The sequence below is a fragment of the Salmo trutta genome, chromosome 36, assembly GCF_901001165.1.
Source record: "Salmo trutta chromosome 36, fSalTru1.1, whole genome shotgun sequence".
In the NCBI taxonomy this organism is placed as follows: Eukaryota; Metazoa; Chordata; class Actinopteri; order Salmoniformes; family Salmonidae; genus Salmo; species Salmo trutta.
In genome coordinates, this window is record NC_042992.1 from 4,812,865 (window position 1) to 4,839,567 (window position 26,703).

At 41.4% G+C, this 26,703-nt stretch overlaps 1 protein-coding gene across 3 annotated transcripts; it reads right to left on the reverse strand.

Annotated features, from left to right (window-relative positions):
- Positions 1–91: 91 nt before the first annotated feature.
- Positions 92–26,703, reverse strand: LOC115176294 (acetylcholinesterase collagenic tail peptide). 3 transcript variants are annotated; one of them, XM_029736228.1, is made up of 18 exons: positions 26,421–26,703; positions 24,983–25,085; positions 24,560–24,669; positions 21,225–21,350; positions 21,058–21,102; positions 17,264–17,290; positions 15,945–16,016; positions 15,798–15,860; positions 14,084–14,110; positions 13,595–13,639; positions 13,440–13,475; positions 13,176–13,256; positions 5,023–5,119; positions 3,618–3,757; positions 3,269–3,388; positions 1,447–1,570; positions 791–893; positions 92–670 (listed from the first exon to the last, which is right to left on the reverse strand). In XM_029736228.1, exons 2-18 carry the CDS (start codon positions 25,083–25,085, stop codon positions 601–603), a joined length of 1,389 nt encoding a protein of 462 aa, XP_029592088.1. In that variant the 5' UTR covers positions 26,421–26,703; the 3' UTR covers positions 92–600. The 3 variants fall into 3 exon arrangements, with proteins under 3 accessions (XP_029592088.1, XP_029592090.1, XP_029592089.1); XM_029736230.1 differs by lacking the exons at positions 24,560–24,669; positions 24,983–25,085; positions 26,421–26,703 and adding an exon at positions 24,254–24,487; XM_029736229.1 differs by lacking the exons at positions 92–670; positions 791–893; positions 1,447–1,570; positions 3,269–3,388; positions 3,618–3,757 and adding an exon at positions 4,329–4,875 and having other exon boundaries at positions 4,999–5,119.

The window sequence follows — 26,703 nt, forward strand, 5'->3', positions numbered from 1 at the left end:
GAATCGAACCCACAACCCTGGCGTTGCAAACACCATGCTCTACCAACTGAGCCACACGGGACCACATGCTGGACATGGTAAAATACACACATTTTTTTGTTGTTGTTGTTGAGATGCATGTCAAATTGATATTGAAACATCAAGCTTAACTTTACTGCGATATTTTAGCTTATACACATTACAATCATACTGTATAACTTACTGTATACCTTAACACAATTAGCACCCGTGTCTCTTAATATTCGGTTAACAGTGCTACAGCCAGAGGTACCAGCGTAGAGCCACTAGAACAGTCACACAGCCATAGTCATGCAGCCAAACCCATCCAGACAGAATACAGGGGTCTCCTGTGGCCAAAGCTGTCCCCCAATAGTAGCTTAGAGGAATTTTTTTTTCGTTTTTCATAGGTACACACAGTCTGTCATATTGGAGCTACGGTCCCCCCCCTGCATCGCTTTGAAAAGTGCTGCATACAATTCAATCCTTCTTTATGGAACACTCCAGAACAGAGCTGAAGTATAGACCACAACATGGAGAGGCTCGTTGAAGATGGACCAATCACAATTGGTAATACTGCAATGCTGTCATCTTCTCATTGGCTCAGGTGAAGTATTTGCAGCCAGTAGAATCGATGGAACAGGACCCAGTACACCTGAGATGTCCAAACGACCTTAAACGAGAGATGACCCATTATAACAGAGGTGTGTGTGTGTGTGTGTGTGTGTGTGTGTGTGTGTGTGTGTGTGTGTGTGTGTGTGTGTGTGTGTAAAGAGAGAATCTGGGAACATACCCAGGGAGATATGATGTGCAGGTCTGGTAGCCAAAGTCTTTTCCATCACACTCCTCCATGCCCTCATGATGATAGCCATCTCCACAGTACGCCCATCTACAATCTACAGGGAAGGTGAAAGATAGAAAGAGAGAGAGAAGGAAGGAGAGAGCGAGAGAGAGAGAGAGAGAGAGCGAGAGAGAGAGAGAGAGAAGGCAGTAAGAGAGAGAGAGAGAAAGAGAGAGAGAGAGAGAGAGAGAGAGGGCAGTAAGAGGGAGGGAGGAAGAGAGAGAGAGAGAGAGGGCAGTAAGAGGGAGGGAGGAAGAGAGAGAGAGATTGTTTAATTGCTTTGGCACCCCAATGCATTATGTTGATGCTGAAATAGCATTTTAAGTTAATTTAATTCAGTTGGAGAAATAGTTACAGGCTGACAGAAAGCGAGGGGAAGGAGAACATTGATGATGCGACTGTAATAGTCTCTATTTCCTTGTTTTTCTCCTCTGTCATTGTATGTTCAGATAGAAAGCTTGAGGCTAATGTGTGTGTCAATGTATCTCTTTGTCTGTATGCATTTCCTACTGTGACTTTATCAACGTAACTTTGTCGTTGTGTGTTTCTGTCTGTGTGTGTGTGATTCTCAGTGTGTGTGTTTGTCTGTGTGTGTGTGTGTGACCTACTGAGACAGGCATCTGTGACGACATTGTTTCCATCATCACACTCCTCTCCGTTCTGCACCAGTCCGTCGCCACACACACCCACCCGCTCCGGAACCTTCTCTGTCGACTGGAGCGCCTGGAAGGGCTACAACACAGTTTACACAACAGGGTCCAATTCATTAAGGCCCACCATAACAACAGGGTCCTAATCATTAAGGCCCACCATAACAACAGGGTCCAATTCATTAAGGCCCACCATAACAACAGGGTCCTAATCATTAAGGCCCACCATAACAACAGGGTCCAATTCATTAAGGCCCACCATAACAACAGGGTCCTAATCATTAAGGCCCACCATAACAACAGGGTCCAATTCATTAAGGCCCACCATAACAACAGGGTCCTAATCATTAAGGCCCACCATAACAACAGGGTCCAATTCATTAAGGCCCACCATAACAACAGGGTCCTAATCATTAAGGCCCACCATAACAACAGGGTCCTAATCATTAAGGCCCACCATAACAACAGGGTCCTAATCATTAAGGCCCACCATAACAACAGGGTCCAATTCATTAAGGCCCACCATAACAACAGGGTACAATTCATTAAGGCCCACCATAACAACAGGGTCCTAATCATTAAGGCCCACCATAACAACAGGGTCCAATTCATTAAGGCCCACCATAACAACAGGGTCCTAATCATTAAGGCCCACCATAACAACAGGGTCCTAATCATTAAGGCCCACCATAACAACAGGGTCCAATTCATTAAGGCCCACCATAACAACAGGGTCCAATTCATTAAGGCCCACCATAACAACAGGGTCCAATTCATTAAGGCCCACCATAACAACAGGGTCCAATTCATTAAGGCCCACCATAACAACAGGGTCCAATTCATTAAGGCCCACCATAACAACAGGGTCCAATTTATTAAGGCCCACCATAACAACAGGGTCCAATTCATTAAGGCCCACCATAACAACAGGGTCCTAATCATTAAGGCCCACCATAACAACAGGGTCCTAATCATTAAGGCCCACCATAACAACAGGGTCCTAATCATTAAGGCCCACCATAACAACAGGGTCCTAATCATTAAGGCCCACCATAACAACAGGGTCCAATTCATTAAGGCCCACCATAACAACAGGGTCCTAATCATTAAGGCCCACCATAACAACAGGGTCCTAATCATTAAGGCCCACCATAACAACAGGGTCCTAATCATTAAGGCCCACCATAACAACAGGGTCCTAATCATTAAGGCCCACCATAATAACAGGGTCCTAATCATTAAGGCCCACCGTAACAACAGGGTCCTAATCATTAAGGCCCACCATAACAACAGGGTCCTAATCATTAAGGCCCACCATAACAACAGGGTCCTAATCATTAAGGTCCACCGTAACAACAGGGTCCTAATCATTAAGGCCCACCATAACAACAGGGTCCTAATCATTAAGGCCCACCATAACAACAGGGTCCTAATCATTAAGGCCCACCATAACAACAGGGTCCTAATCATTAAGGCCCACCGTAACAACAGGGTCCTAATCATTAAGGCCCACCATAACAACAGGGTCCTAATCATTAAGGCCCATCATAACAACAGGGTCCTAATCATTAAGGCCCACCATAACAACAGGGTCCTAATCATTAAGGGCCACCATAACAACAGGGTCCTAATCATTAAGGCCCACCATAACAACAGGGTCCTAATCATTAAGGCCCACCGTAACAAAACGTCTTGCAACAGTTTCTTAGTGTATTTGTAAAGTACAGTATCGTACCGTAAAGTATAGTGAAGTATCTTCTGGTATCGTATAGTATAGTACCTGTATGGGCTGCCAGCCATCTTTGTCTTTGAAGTAGAGGGATCTCTGGTCCTTCCTGAAGGCGATGGCATTGACCGTGTGAAGACGATCCAACTCTTCCTCACTGTCCACTACAAAGATCTACACAGAGACCAGAGACCGTTGAAATAACACAAGAACACATGTTGATTCAAGGTACAACGATTCACAAAGCTCCCAAATCATAATACACTGAAAAAGACAGGAATATTGAAAATGCCCCAAAACGTAGGGACTTGATAACTATACTTTACAATAAAAAAAAAAAAAAATTGTGGTCAAAGTGGATGGGAAAAGGTCCTGTGTAAATCAATGTGAGAGAGAGTTTTACCACGGGGACTTTGTGGTAGTTGCCTCGTTGGGTGTAACTGCCGTAGTGTTGGTTGTTGACCCCTAGAGGGGTGTTACAGTCACAGGCACCCGGAGATCCTGCTACACCCTTATCTCCCTTCTCCCCTACCAGGTACAGGCCTGGAGACACACACACACACATCATCTCCCTTCTCCCCTACCAGGTACAGGCCTGGAGACACACACACACACATCATCTCCCTTCTCCCCTACCAGGTACAGGCCTGGAGACAAACACACACACACACACATAATCTCCCTTCTCCCCTACCAGGTACAGGCCTGGAGACACACACACACACACACATCATCTCCCTTCTCCCCTACCAGGTACAGGCCTGGAGACAAACACACACACACACACACATCATCTCCCTTCTCCCCTACCAGGTACAGGCCTGGAGACAAACACACACACACACATCATCTCCCTTCTCCCCTACCAGGTACAGGCCTGGAGACAAACACACACACACACACATAATCTCCCTTCTCCCCTACCAGGTACAGGCCTGGAGACACACACACACACATCATCTCCCTTCTCCCCTACCAGGTACAGGCCTGGAGACAAACACACACACACACACACATCATCTCCCTTCTCCCCTACCAGGTACAGGCCTGGAGACAAACACACACACACACATCATCTCCCTTCTCCCCTACCAGGTACAGGCCTGGAGACACACACACACACATCATCTCCCTTCTCCCCTACCAGGTACAGGCCTGGAGACAAACACACACACACATCATCTCCCTTCTCCCCTACCAGGTACAGGCCTGGAGACAAACACACACACATATCATTACACAAAACACAATCATTTTTATTTGTGTGTGTTCGTGTCGTCCAGGTGGTCTTATCTTACCTGAGGCAGTTAGTCCAGGGGGTCTTATCTTACCTGAGGCAGGTAGTCCAGGTGGTCTTATCTTACCTGAGGCAGGTAGTTCAGGGGGTCTTATCTTACCTGAGGCAGGTAGTCCAGGGGGTCTTATCTTACCTGAGGCAGGTAGTCCAGGGGGTCTTATCTTACCTGAGGCAGGTAGTTCAGGGGGTCTTATCTTACCTGAGGCAGGTAGTCCAGGGGGTCTTATCTTACTTGAGGCAGGTAGTCCAGGGGGTCTTATCTTACCTGAGGCAGGTAGTCCAGGGGGTCTTATCTTACTTGAGGCAGGTAGTCCAGGGGGTCTTATCTTACCTGAGGCAGGTAGTCCAGGGGGTCTTATCTTACCTGAGGCAGGTAGTCCAGGGGGTCTTATCTTACTTGAGTCAGGTAGTCCAGGGGGTCTTATCTTACCTGAGGCAGGTAGTCCAGGGGGTCTTATCTTACCTGAGGCAGGTACTCTTATCTTACCTGAGGCAGGTTGTCTTATCTTACCTGAGGCAGGTTGTCCAGGGGGTCCAGGATGACCAGAGGGACCAGCAGGACCTGTAGGACCCATTGGACCTGGGGTTCCACCCTGACCCTTCATACCCTACACACACACACACACACACACACACACACACACACACACACACACACACTCATAAGGTGACCTACTATTAGGTGACCTACTATCCATAACTATTGACACAGGTTTCCATCCAATTGGCAACAGCTTTTCATGCGAATATTCTAAAATCCGCATGAAATCAATATGAGCATTTTCCAAAACAAAGACGTGTTTCCATCACATTGACCGGTTGCAGATAAAAGTCTGTGTGTGATGAGGTAGTGCACATAAACATACCCTTTGCTGTTAAGTTCCCATGTACCGAATAAAAAAATACAAGTTCAATGGATTTCCATCACATCTTCAACTCCACTGATGGTTTTGTCACAAAACATATGAGTTATATAGCCAGTGAGCAATCTGCATGATGGCTAGAGTTCACATATAGTTTACATGATGAGATGCTGTTAGCTAGAGTTCATGTATAGTTTACATGATGAGATGCTGTTAGCTAGAGTTCACATATAGTTTACATGGTGAGATGCTGTTAGCTAGAGTTCACATATAGTTTACATGGTGAGATGCTGTTAGCTAGAGTTCATGTATAGTTTACATGATAAGATGCTGTTAGCTAGAGTTCACATATAGTTTACATGGTGAGATGCTGTTAGCTTTAGTTCATGTATAGTTTACATGATGAGATGCTGTTAGCTAGAGTTCACATATAGTTTACATGGTGAGATGCTGTTAGCTTTAGTTCATGTATAGTTTACATGATAAGATGCTGTTAGCTAGAGTTCACATATAGTTTACATGGTGAGATGCTGTTAGCTTTAGTTCATGTATAGTTTACATGATAAGATGCTGTTAGCTTAGCATCGATTTTCATGTCACTAGAATAAGACCCTTGATATTTATTGGAAAGGAGCATCAGACTCGTCACTTTGCCCTTTCACCACCCTGTGATGATCATCATAAATTATTTCATCTGTAACCTAATAAACTGTATGCTTTCCTGATGAGTCGTAGCCGGATGACCACACAACAAGTTTACTTCGATATGATGGTTATTATATCAATATTTTGTGCATAAAAGCGTTTCCACCCCCAAAAAATTTGCATAATTAATTTTACTGACACAAAAAAGATCCCATGTTGTCTATAGGATTTTTGTTTCCTCGACATTTGGAAAGTTTAACCAAAAAAAGTATGTTTCCATCAGGCCTGTCATGCCATTTTTTATCTGACATCTGACTTTACTTGCATAAAACGGTTGGATGAGTGAGAAAGTCACAGACGCACAAATATCCTATCCCCCCAAAAATGCTAACCGCCCATTATTGTTTTTTATTCATTTATTATTTTTATTATATTTTTGGGGGGGTTGTTTTTTTTCCCCCAGACCAGTTACAAACGTATACATACGAACAACAACTTACAGACACACAATATCAACGACTATCTCATCTGCCCAACCAGTATACTCACACCTCCATCCCCTAGTGCCCTAACCCTAAACAACAACTACATCTCATCTGCCCAACCAGTATACTAACACCTCCATCCTTAGTGCCCTATCCCTAAACAACGACTACATCTCATCTGCACAACCAGTATACTCACCCCTCCATCCTTAGTGCCTGCATTATTGTTTGCCACATGGCCTTAAATTGTACCAATTTGTTTCTCACAGTCGCCAATGCTATTTCAATATTTCAATAATAAATCATTAGATTTTTTCCATTGTTTCAATGATGGCGTATTGATTGATTTCCACGTTTTTAGTATACGTTTTTTCAAGATAAGAAGAGAATTGATAAGAGAGAAGAGAATCGTCCAGCCCAATGTGTATCTCACTACATCCCCATATGTCATGTCTTGAAATATGCAGACAGACGGATTAAAAATACGTTTACATTGTAATACTTCTGACAGCCATCTTTCTAGCTCCGCCCATAACTTTTAGACTTTATAGCGTTCCCAGAAGCCATGGATTATTGAGTCAATGTTTGTTTTACACTTAAGACATGCGTCTTCCGTTGTGCTGTAGAATTTGTGAAATTTGTCTCTTGTATAATACATTCTATACATCAGTTTATACTGGATTAAGCGTACATTTTCGTTAACTGTAATTTCGTTAGCTATGCTCCAACTTTCCCTCCATCTTGTGCCAACATCAGTTATTTTTAAGTCTTGATTCCAATAGTTTATATTATTTTCTAAGAGATGGCCAGTGGGATATGCTCTCTGTGTAACAGTTTAGCTTCCTTCCCTCTCCTCGCCCCAACCTGGGCTTGAACCAGGGACCCTCTGCACACATCAACAACTGACACCCCATGAAGCATCGTTACCCATCGCGCCACAAAAGCCGCGGTCCTTGCAGAGCAAGGGGAAACCCTACTTCAAGTCTCAGAGCGAGGGACATCACCGATTGAAACGCTATTAGTGCGCACCACCGCTAACTAACTAGCCATTTCACATCGGTCACATCTGCAAGTTTGCTTCAATGTCCAAAAGATTTCAAATCGAAATTTCGTGATATGTAACTTTTAGTTGCATGTATTTGAAAATATCTACATCCACAAATATCTACTTTGGTCAGTCCAAAATTGCTTTTTAAAACTTTCAAGGTAATAAATATATTTCCTGTGACAAAGTCATTAATGGTTTCTATTGGTTACTATTGGTTCTTGTAGAATACGCAGAATATTTTCTTCCATATTGTCATAGTGTTCTATATTGTTATAGTGTTCTATATAGTTATAGTGTTCTATATTGTTACAGTGTTCTATATTGTTATAGTGTTCTACATTGATATAGTGTTCTATATTGTTGTAGTGTTCTATAATGTTATAGTGTTCTATATTGTTGTAGTGTTCTATAATGTTATAGTGTTCTATATTGTTATAGTGTTCTATATTGTTGTAGTGTTATAGTGTTCTATATAGTTATAGTGTTCTATATTGTTATAGTGTTCTATATTGTTGTAGTGTTCTATATAGTTATAGTGTTCTATATTGTTATAGTGTTCTATATAGTTATAGTGTTCTATATTGTTGTAGTGTTCTATAATGTTATAGTGTTCTATATTGTTGTAGTGTTATAGTGTTCTATATAGTTATAGTGTTCTATATTGTTATGGTGTTCTATATTGTTATAGTGTTATAGTGTTCTATATTGTTATAGTGTTCTATATAGTTATAGTGTTCTATATTGTTATAGTGTTCTATATAGTTATAGTGTTCTATATTGTTGTAGTGTTCTATAATGTTATAGTGTTCTATATTGTTGTAGTGTTATAGTGTTCTATATAGTTATAGTGTTCTATATTGTTATGGTGTTCTATATTGTTATAGTGTTATAGTGTTCTATATTGTTATAGTGTTCTATATTGTTGTAGTGTTCTATAATGTTATAGTGTTCTATATTGTTATAGTGTTCTATATTGTTATAGTGTTCTATATTGTTATAGTGTTCTATATTGTTATAGTGTTATAGTGTTCTATATTGTTATAGTGTTCTATATTGTTATAGTGTTAAAGTGTTCTATATTGTTATAGTGTTATAGTGTTCTATATTGTTATAGTGTTCTATATTGATATAGTGTTCTATATTGATATAGTGTTCTATATTGATATAGTGTTCTATATTGTTATAGTGTTATAGTGTTCTATATTGTTATAGTGTTCTATATAGTTATAGTGTTCTATATTGTTATAGTGTTCTATATAGTTATAGTGTTCTATATTGTTGTAGTGTTCTATAATGTTATAGTGTTCTATATTGATATAGTGTTCTATATTGTTATAGTGTTCTATATTGTTATAGTGTTCTATATTGTTATAGTGTTCTATATTGATATAGTGTTATAGTGTTCTATATTGTTATAGTGTTCTATATTGTTATAGTGTTCTATATTGATATAGTGTTATAGTGTTCTATATTGTTATAGTGTTCTATATTGATATAGTGTTATAGTGTTCTATATTGTTATAGTGTTCTATATTGATATAGTGTTCTATATTGTTATAGTGTTCTATATTGTTATAGTGTTCTATATTGATATATTGTTATAGTGTTCTATATTGTTATAGTGTTCTATATTGTTATATTGTTCTATATTGTTATAGTGTTCTATATTGTTATAGTGTTCTATATTGATATAGTGTTCTATATTGTTATAGTGTTATAGTGTTCTATATAGTTATAGTGTTCTATATTGTTATAGTGTTCTATATTGTTGTAGTGTTCTATAATGTTATAGTGTTCTATATTGTTGTAGTGTTCTATAATGTTATAGTGTTCTATATTGTTATAGTGTTCTATATTGTTGTAGTGTTATAGTGTTCTATATAGTTATAGTGTTCTATATTGTTATAGTGTTCTATATTGTTGTAGTGTTCTATAATGTTATAGTGTTCTATATTGTTACAGTGTTCTATATTGTTATAGTGTTCTATATTGTTATAGTGTTATAGTGTTCTATATTGTTATAGTGTTCTATATTGTTATAGTGTTCTATATTGATATAGTGTTCTATATTGTTATAGTGTTATAGTGTTCTATATTGTTATAATGTTATAGTGTTCTATATTGTTATAGTGTTCTATATTGTTATAGTGTTATAGTGTTCTATATTGTTATAGTGTTCTATAGTGTTATAGTGTTCTATATTGTTGTAGTGTTCTATATTGTTATAGTGTTCTATATTGTTATAGTGTTCTATATTGTTGCAGTGTTCTATATTGATATAGTGTTCTATTTTGTTATAGTGTTCTATAATGTTATAGTGTTCTATATTGTTATAGTGTTCTATATTGTTATAGTGTTCTATATTGATATAGTGTTCTATATTGTTATAGTGTTCTATAATGTTATAGTGTTATAGTGTTATAGTGTTCTATATTGTTATAGTGTTCTATATTGTTATAGTGTTCTATATTGTTGTAGTGTTCTATATTGATATAGTGTTCTATATTGTTATAGTGTTCTATAATGTTATAGTGTTCTATATTGTTACAGTGTTCTATAGTGTTATAGTGTTCTATATTGTTATAGTGTTCTATATAGTTATAGTGTTCTATATTGTTATAGTGTTCTATATTGTTATATTGTTCTATAGTGTTATAGTGTTCTATAATGTTATAGTGTTCTATATTGTTGTAGTGTTATAGTGTTCTATATTGTTATAGTGTTCTATATAGTTATAGTGTTCTATATAGTTATAGTGTTCTATATTGTTGCAGTGTTCTATATTGTTATAGTGTTCTATATTGTTATAGTGTTCTATATTGTTATAGTGTTCTATATTGTTGTAGTGTTCTATATTGTCATAGTGTTCTATATTGTTATAGTGTTCTATATTGTTATAGTGTTCTATATTGTTATAGTGTTCTATAGTGTTATAGTGTTCTATATTGTTGTAGTGTTCTATATTGTTGTAGTGTTCTATATTGTCATAGTGTTCTATATTGTTATAGTGTTCTATATTGTTGTAGTGTTCTATATTGTCATAGTGTTCTATATTGTCATAGTGTTCTATATTGTTGTAGTGTTCTGTATTCTTTTTCCTACTGCCATTATTAATTTTTTCTCCACGTTAACCCTGGTGTCCTGGCTAAATTCCTAATCTGGCCCTCATACCATAATTACTTACAATTATCTGATTCATCCCCCCTCCTATCTCTAACTATTCCCCAGGTCGTTGCTGTAAATGAGAATATGTTCTCAGTCAACTTACCTGATAAAATAAGGGTAAAAAAGTAAACTAAAACAAAAGAATCATGTTGCTATTCATTTGACCAGAGAAAATAAAATATTCCTCAATATTAAAAAACGCACAGCCACTAATAACAACAACGCCAGCCTATTGTTACACTTTGCTACTCATTCATTGAAGCTGCAGTGCTGGTTGCAGCGCGATTGGAGAATCACATTTCATTTCACACAAAAGTACAACAACTGCAGTCGACTGTGGTATTTTGGACGCAGTAATTGCAGTGAATGAAATGCAGTTACACTGCAAAATTACTACAGTATTTTTTTTTGGGGGGGGGGGGTATTTTGACGCAGTTGTTCTCTCTCTCTCTCTCTCTCCTTTTATCCCAGCTGTTAATTGTATATCCTGAGATTTTTCAGTATTCATTGAGTTTTCAATATTGATCAGCTGTATCAGAAGATCATCTGCAGAACAGTTAAGTTTATATTCATGTTTATCAATACTGATAGCTGTTACGTTTCGGTCCTGTCTTATTCTTTCTGCAAGCAGTTAAATTGCCAGTGCAAACAGGAAGGGGGAGAGGGGACATCCCTGTCTTGTGCCCATATCTAACGTAGTTTTCAGATAAAGCATCAGATAATGTATTTGTTTGTGTATATTTTTGCTTTAGGACATTTATACAATATTTTTTGATAAAATGTCTTATTTCAGGTGGAAAGTTGAAAGCTTCCAAAGTTTTGAATAGAAAACTCCATTAGAGATGACCAAAAGCCATTTTTTGGCATCAACAACCATTACTGATAAATCTATATCATGTTTTTTTAACGTATTGTATTAAACTGAAACATGTTCTTGTATTTGTTTGTAAGTGTCTATGTATTAAGTCTGGTAAGATTTTTTTCATTCTATTGCTTATAAGCTTTGCTATTATTTTATTGTTACAATTTATTAAACGTACAGTGCATTCGGAAAGTTTTCAGACCCACTGACCTTTCCCACATTTTGTTACGTTCCAGCCTTATTCTAAAAATTATTAAATAGTTTATTTCCTCATCAATGTACACACGATAACCCATAATGACAAAGCATAAAACAAGATTTTAGAAATATCACATTTACATAAGTATTCAGACCCTTTACTCAGTACTTTGTTGAGGCTTCCGAGTGGCGAAGCGGTCTAACACACTGCATCTCAGTGCTAGAAGTGTCACTACAGACCCTGGTTCAATCCCGGGGTGTATCACAACCGGCCGTGATTGAGAGTCCCATAGGGCGGCGCACAGTTGGCCCAGCATCGTCCGGGTTAAGGGGGGGTTTGGCTGGGGTAGGCTGTCATTGTAAATAAGAATTTGTTCTTAACTGGCTTGCCTAGTTAAATAAAAAAAGCTAGTTTGGCAGTGATTACAGCCTTGAGTCTTCTTGGTTATGATGCTACAAGCTTGGCACACCTGTATTTGGGGAGTTTCTCCCATTCTTCTCTGCAGATCCTCTCAAGCTCTGTCAGATTGGATGGGGATTGTTGCTGCACAGCTATTTTCAGGCCTCTCCAGAGATGTTCAATTGGGTTCAAGTCTGGGCTCTGGCTAAAGTACATTAAGAGACTTCTCCTGAAACCACTCCTGTATTGTCTTGGCTGTGTGCTTAGGGTTGTTGTCCTGTTGGAAGGTGAACCTTCGCCCCAGTCTGAGGTCCTGAGCGCTCTGGAGTAGGTTTTCATCAAGGTTCTCTCTGTACTTTTCTCTGTACCCTCGATCTTACCCCTGACTAGTCTCCCGGTCTCTGCCACTGAAAAACATCTCCACAGCATGATGCTGCCACCACCATGCTTCACCGTAGGGATGGTGCCAGGTTTCCTCCAGACATGATGCTTGGCATTCACGCCAAAGAGTTCAATCTTGGTTTCATCAGACCAGAGAATCTTGTTTCTCCTTTTGGCAAACTCCAAGCGGGCTGTTATGTGCCTTATACTGAGGAGTGGCTTCCGTCTGGCCACTCTACCACAAAGCCCTGATTGGTGGAGTGCTGCAGAGATGGTTGTTCTTCTGGAAGGTTCTCCGATCTCCACAGAGGAACTCTGGAGCTCTGTCAGAGTGACTTCCAGAGGGTCCATCGGGTCTTAGACCAGGTTTGTAGAAATGTTTAGACATTTTAGCAAATTAATTTTCTTTTAAACTGAAATACCGTTCTGTTTTTTTATTTTAATTATAATAAGGCTGTAATGTAACAAAATATGGAAAAAGCCAATGGGTCTGAATACCTTCCGAAGGTACTGTACACCAGCTACATCCTGGACACTGAAGATACACACTAACAACAAGCACACCAATGCCTCTTCGAGGACTGGTAGTATATATTTTCTCCTCTGATCTCTCTTACATGTTGTCCTCTCTTCCCAGGTCGGCCAGTTGGTCCTCTCTTCCCTGAAATTCCTGGGTCTCCCTTCGATCCCATCTCACCCTGAGATAGGTAGAGAGAGAGAGAGAGAGAGAGAGAGAGAGAGAGAGAGGTGTGGGAGGAAGAGAGGTAAAAAGTTGTAAAATATAGATTCTATGGGTTTATATAATATATTTTGGTCCTAATTAAGTTATTTCTCACCACAGAATTAAATCAAACAATTGAATGTATCTATGTGTTTCTAACCTTCTGTCCCAACATCCCAGAGAGACCTACGGAGCCCTAGGAAAAAAAGAGAAAAGATAGAGAACCACTGAGCACCATGGTTTATGTTTCCAGGAAGGCGACACCAATGAATAATGATCGTCACTAGTTAGCTGACGTCCAGTAACAACACCCACCTTGTTGCCTTTTGGTCCTAATACGCCTGAATTACCACGAGACCCCTGGCAGGAGAGAGAGAGAGAGAGAGAGAGAGAGAGAGAGAGAACATACCAGTATAAGAAAATTCTAATCATTATGGGTAATGTAGTTTTAACAGGATGGTCTGAATCAGAGTATAATCTGGGTAATGTAGTTTGAACAGCATGCTCTGAATCAGAGTATAATCTGGGTAATGTAGTTTTAACAGCATGCTCTGAATCAGAGTATAATCTGGGTAATGTAGTTTTAAACAGCATGGTCTGAATCAAAGTATAATCTGGGTAATGTAGTTTGAACAGCATGCTCTGAATCAGAGTATAATCTGGGTAATGTAGTTTTAACAGCATGCTCTGAATCAGAGTATAATCTGGGTAATGTAGTTTTAACAGCATGCTCTGAATCAGAGTATAATCTGGGTAATGTAGTTTTAACAGCATGCTCTGAATCAGAGTATAATCTGAGCTCACCTTCTCTCCTTTATAACCAGGAAGACCCTGATGAAGGAATGAAAAGACAATAATGAACCTATTTTCTCTTGTGTTTAGAATGTTTGTATGTTTGTTCATGACGTGGAAACAACGTTGATTCAACCAGTGGGATGCAAGGCTCCAAGGTCCTCTGATAATAGTCGACGAGCCATCGTGCATAACAACATTCCTGTGTGTTGACAGGTGCTGCTCGCAGTTAGAGCAAGAAAAGAAATGACCGATTTGATAAATTGATGCTTTAAAACAAAGTACTGCGCACATATTTCATATGAATGGCCTATATTGAAAACTTTTTGTAAATGGCAAGTTCACGTTCTCATCCGTAAATGCATCTGAAGCGCAAAGCGCTGTTCAGCAGTTCACGTCAGCAGGATGGGAGGCCTTTTCATTGAAGGGACGTCTACCGCGGATCGCTAAAATAATGATTACGATCACTTACGTAAATATAAATATTATAGCAATTTAGCCTTTTATCGTCTAGATGTGGAAGTGTATTCACTCCTAGAATTAAAAAAAACTAAAAAAAACTCCAGGCTTCCATCTTAAGACGCAACTGAATGAAATCGAAAATAATTACAGTTTGGAAAAACGAATCCCGTTCGAAACATCTCTGTTAAATCTTGACGCTTTAATTCAAGGAGCCGATAGCAGATGACCAGCAGCATAACTGTCTAATTGTCCCATCAGGTGGTGGATGGGGGCTCTTAAAAAATTCAGATAATTGATTAGAATTAATCTATCAGATCATTTTTTTATTTAATTAACCAGGCAAGTCAGTTAAGAACAAATTCTTATTTACAATTAAATAGTAGGTTAACTGCCTTGTTCAGGGGCCAGAACGACGATTTGTTTTTACCTTGTCAGCTCCGATCTTACAACCTTTTGGTTACTACTAAACTACCTGCTGCCCCCATTATTCACACCTAGGCTACTGATCAATCAGCACACAGTCGTCTGGACACTGTCACTTTCCGTCTTCTTTTCATCTTGAAAAAAATACTTTAGATATTGGTGCCTATCACTAATATCCTTAGACTCCTCCAATCGATGGAGAGATTCCTTCCTATCACTAATATCCTAATATCCAATCGATGGAGAGATTCCTTGTGCTGCTGCTTGATGGGATTAGAAGAACAAGCCGCAATGCTAAAGGAAATTCCTATCCAACACATGATGTTTGAGTCTACTGTCCTAGGCTTAGTTTTATTATTGATAGTAAAATTCTAGAGCAAACTGAGAGAAAAATATTACCAGGTTAAAATAACTTTTCTTTCGGTTTATTTTTTGTCTTTTTTTTCCGTTTATTTGTTGCTTAGTAAATGTTTCAACCCTGTTTTATTCTGTCTACAAGGAAAGCGACGAAAGGAGAGCGTGCTTCCTGTGACTCGTTCAATTTGTATTTATTTTTATAGACAAGTAGAGAAGTAGTAGTAGATATATTAGAGGCTGTTTTCAGACACGTTCACACAGACAGTCGTGTGTGTGTGTGTGCGCGCACGCGGACAAAAGAGTTTGCCTAAGAAGAAGTTCGCTTTTTTTTCTGCAGCATTCGCTGTAAAATATAATGGTTGACGCCGGTGCTTCTGGTGACTGAGAAAGGCACCTATTTTTTTTGGTCTTGTGTTTATGACGTGTGAATGTGTGTTCGTGACTTCATGTCCGTGAGAGAGGGCAATGTGTCTGTGAGACAGACCTTGGTTCCAGGTGGACCTCTCAACCCCGGCAGGCCCATCAGCCCCTGCTCTCCTTTCTCTCCCTGGAATCAGAAAGTTAATTCACATGAGTGTTGTTGACGCCGGGAGACCGTCATAGTGAGGGGGGGGGGGGGGGAGAGACTTACTTTGGGTCCCTCTGGACCGGGCCATCCGGCTGGTCCCTGTCTACCTGGTAACCCAGGAGGACCTGTACGACCCTGGAGTAAACACAAGTCACATTGGCATATTTACTTTATTTGGATCCACAGACAAAAGCATTAAGGTGAAACAGACCAAAATCCTAGAGAAGAATGTTTGGTGGGGGGGGGCATTGTACACCACAGGAGGTTGGTGACACTTTAATTGGGGAGGACGGGCTCGTAGTAATGACTGGAGTGGAATACATGGAATGGTATCAAATACATCAAACACATGGCATTATTAGGAGCCTTCCTCCCCTCAGTAGCCTCCACTGTTACCAAAAACAATGGTTCATAAACAACTCTTCCCCGGGTCCTTGGTGTACAGGAGATGTGTTTTCTGTCAATATACCTGGTCAAATAATGAGCGAAAATATTATCTGCCACATGGTGGACCAGAGTGTGTATTCCTTCAGCTCACTGTCTTTAACCAGTGGGCTTTAGAGTGATGCGTGTGTGTGTGTGTGTGCTGTTTGGCCACAGGAACAATGTCTTAGTGATTTACCATAGCGAACACAAGCACTCAGGGAGATTAGAACTGCAGAGGGGGATGCAGTACACACACACACACACACACACACACACACACACACACACACACACACACACACACACACACACAGTTGATGGACCAGAGCCAAGAAGGAGAGAAAGACACTGCAGAGGAGAAAGGAGAGAGAGACTGCAGAGGAGAAGGAGAGACACTGCAGAGGAGAAAGGAGAGAGACACTGCAGAGGAGAAGGAGAGAGACACTGCAGAGAAGAAGGAGAGTGAGACACTGCAGAGAAGAAGGAGAGAGACACTGCAGAGGGGAAGGAGAGAGACACTGCAGAGGAGAAGGAGAGAGACACTGCAGAGGAGAAGGAGAGAGACACTGCAGAGGAGAAGGAGAGAGACACTGCAGAGGAGAAGGAGAGAGACACTGCAGAGGAGAAGGAGAGAGACACTGCAGAGGAGAAGGAGAGAGACACTGCAGAGGGGAAGGAGAGAGAGACACTGCAGAGGAGAAGGAGAGACACTGCAGAGGAGAAGGAGAGAGACACTGCAGAGGAGAAGGAGAGAGACACTGCAGAGGGGAAGGAGAGAGAGACACTGCAGAGGAGAAGGAGAGAGACACTGCAGAGGAGAAGGAGAGAGACACTGCAGAGGAGAAGGAGAGAGACACTGCAGAGGAGGGATAGAGAGAGAGAGGGAGAGGGAGAGATGGGCGGGGGAGCGAGAGGAGGATTGTACGAGCGACGGAGTGAGAGGAGGAGTGTCTCACCTTTGACCCTGGTCGTCCGATCTCTCCCTGGAGGACGAGAAGAAATGAGGGATGAGGAGACGTGTGTTCATTAGTACTCACCGAGAAGGATGACAAAGACACACACACACAAGATGAGTCTCTAATGGTGTCAAAAACATTAGAGGTCATACAAGGCATACATCTCTCTCACGCACAGAAACAGACACACAGACACACGGACATGTTGACAGACAGACAGACAGACAGACAGACAGACAGACAGACAGACAGACAGACAGACAGACAGACAGACAGACAGACAGACAGACAGACAGACAGACAGACCGTTGCCTTTATAATTGTTATGCAATTGTGAAACTTAAAACACATACAGTACCAGTCAAACGTTTGGACACACCTACTCATTCGTGTGATATATAAATATTTTGTTTACAATTTTCTACACTGTAGAATAATAGTGAAGACATCAAAACTATGAAATAAGACATATCGAATCATGTAGTAACCAAAAAAGTGTTAAATCAAAATATTTTATATTCTTCAATGTGGCCACCCTTTGCCTTGATGACAGCTTTGTCAACTCTTGAAATTCTCTCAACCAGCTTCACCTGGAATGCTTTTCCAACAGTCTTGAAGGAGTTCCCATATATGCTGAGCATTTGTTGGCTGCTTTTTCTTCACTCTGCGGTCCAATTCATCCCAAACCATCTCAATTGGATTGAGGTCAGGTGATTGTAGAGGCCAGGTCATCTGATGCAGCACTCCATCCATCTCCTTCTTGGTCAAATAGCCCTTACACAGCCTGGAGGTGTGTTGGGTCATTGTCCTGTTGAAAAACATATGGTAGTCCCACAAAGCGCAAACCAGATGGGATGGTGTATCACTGCAGAATGCTGTGGTAGCCATGCTGGTTAAGTGTGCCTTGAATTCTAAATTATTCACCGACAGTATCACCAGCAAAGCACCATCACACCTCCTCCTCCATGCTTCACGGTGGGAACCACACATGCGGAGATCATCCGTTCACCTACTCTGTGTCTCACAAAGACACAGCGGTTGGAACCAAAAATCTCAAATTTGGACTCATCAGTCAAAAGAACAGATTTCCTTCGGTCTAATGTCCACTGCTCGTGTTTCTTGGCCGAAGCAAGTCTCTTCTTATTATTGGTGTCCTTTAGTAGTGGTTTCTTTGCAGCAATTCAACCATGGCCTGATTCACACAGTTTCCTCTGAACAGTTGATGTTGAGATGTGTCTGTTACTTGAACTCTGTGAAGCATTTATTTGGGTTGCAATTTCTGAGGCTGGTAACATTAATGAACTTATCCTCTGCAGCAGAGGTAACTCTGGGTCTTCCTTTCCTGTGGCGGTCCTCATGAGAGCCAGTTTCATCATAGTGTTTGATGGTTTTTGCAACTGCACTTGAAGATACTTGAAAAACTCTTGTAATTTTCCGGATTGACTGACCTTCATGTCTTAATGTAATGAAGGTCTGTCATTTCTCTTTGCTTATTTGAGCTGTTATTGCCATAACATGGACTTGGTATTTACCAAATAGGGCTATTTTCTGTATACCACCCCCTACCTTGTCACAATACAACTGATTAAAAAAAAAAGTAAAAATAAAGAAAAACCCTTGACTGAGTAGGTCTGTCTTTTGACTGGTAAGGTACATATTTCACTCCAGCAGCTGTTTGAGTTGTTTCAGCAGCTCTCACACTATATCTACTGGTATTTAGAACAGTGAATAGGCTAAAATGTATTATTTCGCAATGGGATTTTTTTTCCCGGACAATTGACCAGCGTCAATTTTACACTGAACAAAAATACAAAAACAACATGTAAAGTGTTGGTCCCATGAGCTGAAATTAAATATTCCAGAAATGTTCCATACGCACAAAAATATTATTTGTCTGAAATTTTGAACACAAATTTGTTTACATGGCTGATAGTGAGCAGTCCACGACCTCCACATCCAGCTTCTTCACCTGCGGGATCGTCTGAGACCAGCCACCTGGACAGCTGATGAAACTGAGGAATCGTCTGAGACCAGCCACCCAGACAGCTGATGAAACTGAGGGATCGTCTGAGACCAGCCACCCAGACAGCTGATGAAACTGAGGGATCGTCTGAGACCAGCCACCCAGACAGCTGATGAAACTGAGGGATCGTCTGAGACCAGCCACCCGGACAGCTGGTGAAACTGAGGGATCGTCTGAGACCAGCCACCTGGACAGCTGGTGAAACTGTGGGTTTCCACAACCATAGAATTTCTGCACAAACTGTCAGAAACCGTCTTGGGAAAGCTCATCTGCGTGCTCGTCATCCTCACCAGGGTCTTGAACTGACTTCAGTGGGCAAATTCTCACCTACGATGGACACTGGCAAGCTGGAGAAGTGTGCTCTTCACGGATGAATCCCGGTTTCAACCGTACCGAGCAGATAGCAGACAGCGTGTTTGACGTCGTGTGGGCGAGCAGGTTTGCTGATGTCAACGTTGTGAACAGAGTGCCCCATGGTGGAGGCGGGGTTATGGTATGGGCAGGCATAAGCTACGGATAACGAACACAATTGCATTTTATCGCAAATAATTTTATCGAAAACAATCTGTACACAATTCCTGGAAGCTGAAAATGTCCCAGTTCTTCCATGACCTGCATACTCATCAGAGATGTCATCCATTGAGCATGTTTGGGATGCTCTGGATCGACGCGCACGACAGCATGTTCCAGTTTCCGCCAATATCCAGAAACTTTGCACATCCATTGAAGACAAGAGGGACAACATTCCACAAGGCCACAATCAACAGCCTGATCAACTCTATATGAAGGAGATGTGTCGCACTGCATGAGGCAAATGGTGGTCACACCAGATACAACAGATGCATATATGTATTCTCTGTCATGTGAAATCCATAGATTAGGGCCTAATGAATGTCAATTTAAATTGACTGATTTCCTTACAGTGCATTTGGGAAGTATTCAGACCTCTTTCCTTTTTCCACATTTTGTTATGTTACATCCTTATATTAAAATGTATTAAATATAACATGTTCCTCATCAATCTATCCCATAACGACAAAGCGAAAACAGGTTTTTAGACATTTTTTACATTTTTTTTTTTTACAAATGTATAAAAAAAACTAAACAGAAATACCTTATTTACATAAGTATTCAGACCTTTTGCTATGAGACTTGAAATTAAGCTCAGGTGCATCCTGTTTCCATTGATCATTCTTGAGATGGTCCTACAAATTGATTGGAGTCCACCTGTGGTAAATTTAATTGATTGGACATGATTTGGAAAGGCACACACCTGTCTATATAAGGTCCCACAGTTGACAGTGCATGTCAGAGTAAAAACCAAGCCATGAGGTTGAAGGAATAGAGCTCCGAGACAGGATTGTGTCGAGGTACAGATTTAGGGAAGGGTACCAAAACAGTTCTGCAGCATTGAAGGTCCCCAAGAACACAGTGTCCTCCATCATTCAGTTTTTTTTATTTTGAATACATTTGAAAACAATTCTAAAAACCTGTTTTTGCTTTGTCATTATGGGGTTTTGTGTTTAGTTTGATGAGGGTTTAAAAAAAAAAATCAATTTTAGAAAAAGGCTGTAACATAAAACAATTTTGGAAAAAGTCAAGTAAAGTTGTTGCATGTTAAGTTTATATTTTTGTTCAGTGTATTTAAATTATTTTACCGGCTAACTGAAACTCTGGTACACACACACACACACACACAAACACACACACACACACACACACACACACACACACACACACACACACACACACAGACAGACAACATATTCACCTTGTCTCCCTTTGGTCCACTAATTCCTGGCATTCCACTGGTACCCTGAAAACACAATTAATACACACCTCACACATTTATAATGACACACACACACACACACACACACACACACACACACACACACACACACACACACACACACACACACACACACACACACACACCTCTGGTCCTGGGGGTCCCTGGGGTCCTGGTTTACATCCATGGAGCACAGGCAGATGTTTATACCTCTGCTCTTCCTCCTCCTCTCCTCTTCCTCCTCCTCCTCCCTCTTTCACTGGGTAGTCAACCTTCAAACACAAGTTATGTAAAAGTGTCTGACTGAACGGCTGTCTGTGTGCCTCAGTAATGTAAGCTAGAGCCTAAAGGCTCTGGAGGATAACAGTATTCAGGACAAGTAATGGTGTGTTTACTGCAGGGAAACATGTCTCTGTGTACTGCAGGGAAACGTGGGTCTGTGTACTGCAGGGAAACGTGGGTCTGTGTACTGCAGGGAAACATGTCTCTGTGTACTGCAGGGAAACGTGGGTCTGTGTACTGCAGGGAAACATGTCTCTGTGTACTGCAGGGAAACGTGGGTCTGTGTACTGCAGGGAAACGTGGGTCTGTGTACTGCAGGGAAACATGTCTCTGTGTACTGCAGGGAAACGTGGGTCTGTGTACTGCAGGGAAACGTGGGTCTGTGTACTGCAGGGAAACATGTGTGTTTATTGCAGGGAAACATGTGTCTGTGTACTGCAGGGAAACATGTCTCTGTGTACTGCAGGGAAACATGTCTCTGTGTACTGCGGGGAAACATGTGACTGTGTACTGCAGGGAAACGTATCTGTATACTGCAGGGACTTGCAGCAGGATGCTATGTTAGCTAGCTGGTTATAACAGAGGGTTGCTATGTTAGCTAGCTGGCTATAACAGAGGGATGCTATGTTAGCTAGCTGGTTATAACAGACGGATGCTATGTTAGCTAGCTGGCTATAACAGAGGGATGCTATGTTAGCTAGCTGGTTATAACAGAGGGATGCTATGTTAGCTAGCTGGTTATAACAGAGGGTTGCTATGTTAGCTAGCTGGCTATAACAGAGGGATGCTATGTTAGCTAGCTGGTTATAACAGACGGATGCTATGTTAGCTAGCTGGCTATAACAGAGGGATGCTATGTTAGCTAGCTGGTTATAACAGAGGGATGCTATGTTAGCTAGCTGGTCATAACAGAGGGATGCTATGTTAGCTAGCTGGTCATAACAGAGGGATGCTATGTTAGCTAGCTGGTTATAACAGAGGGATGCTATGTTAGCTAGCTGGTCATAACAGAGGAATGCTATGTTAGCTAGCTGGCTATAACAGAGGGATGCTATGTTAGCTAGCTGGTTATAACAGAGGGATGCTATGTTAGCTAGCTGGTTATAACAGAGGGATGCTATGTTAGCTAGCTGGCTATAACAGAGGGATGCTATGTTAGCTAGCTGGTTATAACAGAGGGATGCTATGTTAGCTAGCTGGTTATAACAGAGGGATGCTATGTTAGCTAGCTGGTTATAACAGAGGGATGTTATGTTAGCTAGCTGGTCATAACAGAGGGATGCTATGTTAGCTAGCTGGTTATAACAGAGGGATGCTATGTTAGCTAGCTGGTTATAACAGAGGGATGCTATGTTAGCTAGCTGGTTATAACAAAGTGATGCTATGTTAGCTAGCTGGTTATAACAGAGTGATGCTATGTTAGCTAGCTGGTTATAACAGAGTGATGCTATGTTAGCTAGCTGGTTATAACAGAGGGATGCTATGTTAGCTAGCTGGCTATAAAAGAGGGATGCTATGTTAGCTAGCTGGTTATAACAGAGGGATGCTATGTTAGCTAGCTGGTCATAACAGAGGGATGCTATGTTAGCTAGCTGGTTATAACAGAGGGATGCTATGTTAGCTAGCTGGTTATAACAGAGGGATGCTATGTTAGCTAGCTGGTTATAACAGAGGGATGCTATGTTAGCTAGCTGGTTATAACAGAGGGATGCTATGTTAGCTAGCTGGTTATAACAGAGGGATGCTATGTTAGCTAGCTGGTTATAACAGAGGGATGCTATGTTAGCTAGCTGGTTATAACAGAGGGATGCTATGTTAGCTAGCTGGTTATAACAGAGGGATGCTATATTAGCTAGCTGGTTATAACAGAGGGATGCTATGTTAGCTAGCTGGTTATAAGAGGGATGCTATGTTAGCTAGCTGGTTATAACAGAGAGATGCTATATTAGCTAGCTGGTTATAACAGAGGGATGCTATGTTAGCTAGCTAGTTATAACAGAGGGATGCTATGTTAGCTAGCTGGTTATAACAGAGGGATGCTATGTTAGCTAGCTGGTTATAACAGAGGGATGCTATGTTAGCTAGCTGGTTATAATAGAGAGATGCTATATTAGCTAGCTGGTTATAACAGAGGGATGCTATGTTAGCTAGCTGGTTATAACAGAGGGATGCTATGTTAGCTAGCTGGTTATAACAGAGGGATGCTATGTTAGCTAGCTGGTTATAACAGAGGGATGCTATGTTAGCTAGCTGGTTATAACAGAGGGATGCTATGTTAGCTAGCTGGTTATAACAGAGGGATGCTATGTTAGCTAGCTGGTTATAACAGAGGGATGCTATGTTAGCTAGCTGGCTATAACAGAGGGATGCTATGTTAGCTAGCTGGTTATAACAGAGGGATGCTATGTTAGCTAGCTGGTTATAACAGAGGGATGCTATGTTAGCTAGCTGGTTATAACAGAGGGATGCTATGTTAGCTAGCTGGTTATAACAGAGGGATGCTATGTTAGCTAGCTGGTTATAACAGAGGGATGCTATGTTAGCTAGCTGGCTATGACTTTCCAACACAACACTGGAACTCTTCCAAGTCAAGGTAAAGCTTTAGGTTTCACAAATGTATTGTCACCGGGGCCCTGGTGTATCTGCTTACACTGTAACGTTACTGTATGATTGTAGCAGGTTTACTAACGCGTTAGTTCTATTAGCTATGTTAACTAGGACTTTACTTTAGCTAATATGGTGACAACGATATAGGCTGTGTAGCAGGTGTGGCTTGGAAAGGTTTTCCACCTGGTCACGTACAGCTGACGTGTTGTACATCGAAGTCCGCCGATTCTGTTGAAAAACATTTCTTGAAACGGAAGCAAACGGAACAAAACGGGGATAAACATACCTGAATTTGTCCAATAGAAATGCTCATTTGCAACTTTTGGACTGATGATTACAACTAGATGCAAGAGTGTGCGAGGCTGTATTGAATGTCACTGTCTGTCACGTCTAATGTGTCTCTCCACCGGTGTGCACCTACATTGTAAACTTTCATTCATAGGCTGTTTCATTCAAATGTTGTCCTCCCTCATCTGAAACGGCACTGACTGCCACTGGTGTGAACTGCAGGGAAACGTGTGTGTGTGTGTTTGTGTGTGTGTGTGTGTGTGTGTGTGCGTGCGTGCGTGTGTTTGTGTGTGTTTAACCTCACCGTAGTCCCTTGTTTCCAGAGCAGGGAGGGTGGAGGGAAGAGTGGGGGTGGGGGAGGGGCCAGGAGACAGCAGGGGTCAAACCTCATTGGCTCATCCAAGGACCTGAGGGCTGACAGACACATGGCAGAACCAATGACAGACAGCCATTTAAGAGAAATCAATAAAACTCCAAACACATGCTGGATAATTGAAGGGTGTGTGTGTGTGTGTGTGTGTGTGTGTGTGTGTGTGTGTGTGTGTGTGTGTGTGTGTGTGTGTGTGTGTGTACGTCCTTGAGTTACGTAACTACAGTCAGAGTGACAACTCCTCACACACACACACACACACACACACACACACACACACACACACACACACACACACACACACACACACACACACACACACACACACACACACACACACACACACTGCAGTCTTACCTGTTTGAGCATTGAGCATATGGTCTAAGTGATGGTATGAAGACAGGGCCCATGTCTGGCAGAGGAGGAGCTGGAGACACAGAACTGTCCAGACCATCTCCATCTGTTGGTGGAACAACTACTGTCATACTTTAGTCAACGTAAAAAGTGAAAGTAAATACTCTATATCAAATTCCGTATATTAAGCAAAGAAGAAGACATGATTTTGTATGTACGGACAGCCAGGGGCACACTCCAACACTCAGATGTCATTTACAAACGCAGCGTTTGTGTTCAGCGAGTCCTCCAGATCAGAGGCAGTAGGGATGACAACGTGTTAGAATTGGACCATATTTCATCCAGCCTGAGCAATGGAAATGTAACGAGTACTTTTGGGTATCAGGGAAAATGTATGAAAGTAAAAAGTACATTATTTTATTTAGGAATGTAGTGAAGTAAAAAAATATTAATAGTAAATAAAGTACAGATATCCCCAAAAGTATTCAAATAATTTTTTACTTAGTTACTTTACAGCACTGAACACGCACACACACGTGCACACTCGCACGCGCGCACACGCGCACACTCACACACAGACACCGGGTAAAGCTCAGCAGGACTGTGGTTGTGTCGTCACCGGTTACTTGCGGACTCCCTCAGCTGCGCCAAGTGCACCAGAATTAGAATCCTTCTCGCTCCTCTCTCTTTACTCTGTCTCTCTTTTATTACGGCAGAAAACGAAAATAGTAACATGTTCATTCAGACCGAAAGAGGTGGATTTAAATGACTTTGTTCCCTCTCTCTCGCTCTCCCCTCCCCTGTCACCTCTCCCTGCCACCTCTCTGTCTCTCCCCTCCCCTGTCACCTCTCTCTGCCATCTCTCTCTCTCTGTCTCTCCCCTCCCCTGTCACCTCTCTCTGCCACCTCTCTCTCTCTGTCTCTCCCCTCCCCTGTCACCTCTCTCTGCCACCTCTCTCTCTCTCTCTCCCCTCCCTGTCACCTCTCCCTGCCACCTCTCTGTCTCTCCCCTCCCCTGTCACCTCTCCCTGCCACCTCTCTGTCTCTCCCCTCCCCTGTCACCTCTCTCTGCCACCTCTCTCTCTCTCCCCCCTCCCCTGTCATCTCTCTCTGCCACTGTTGAATCATTCAAGCTGTACATTGCAGAAATGGAAACATAATTTAAAACCCAACCTGTTCCAACTGTATTCTTCTCATCTAAATGTTCCCAAAACATTTTCTCTGCCCCCCCCCCCCCCCCCAATAAATCCCGTGTTATTCCAGGTGCGTGTTGACAGCAGTAAAAGGACACAGCATTGGTTGGTTACCTCTTGGAGTGTGTCTTTCTGCTGATATCAAAACGTCTTGCTTTGTGTTTCAGTCTAAACATACAACACCTGCAACACCTGCATTTTGTAATGTAATCCATGCATATAGATAAGAAACAACAAGGTGCCTTTACCTTGAGTGTATTCTGTTCAAATAGCTTATCCACGTCGACTCCACTCCTGGAGATCTTTTGGTTGCAGAGTCTCTTAATAAAAGCTCTTTAAGTAGCGCGATTACTTCCTCATATTCTTCTTCCTATCCGTCTCCCTCCTTGACATTTACGAATAAGCTAATGTATCCTTTCAGGGGCCAATTACATCACAGTTCAATTAAAGGGAGGGACCTTTTTATTTGGCGCGACAGTGTGGAGCTGCGTCCCGTCAGCACGGAAGAAGTACTGGCTGCCAGTGGCTGGA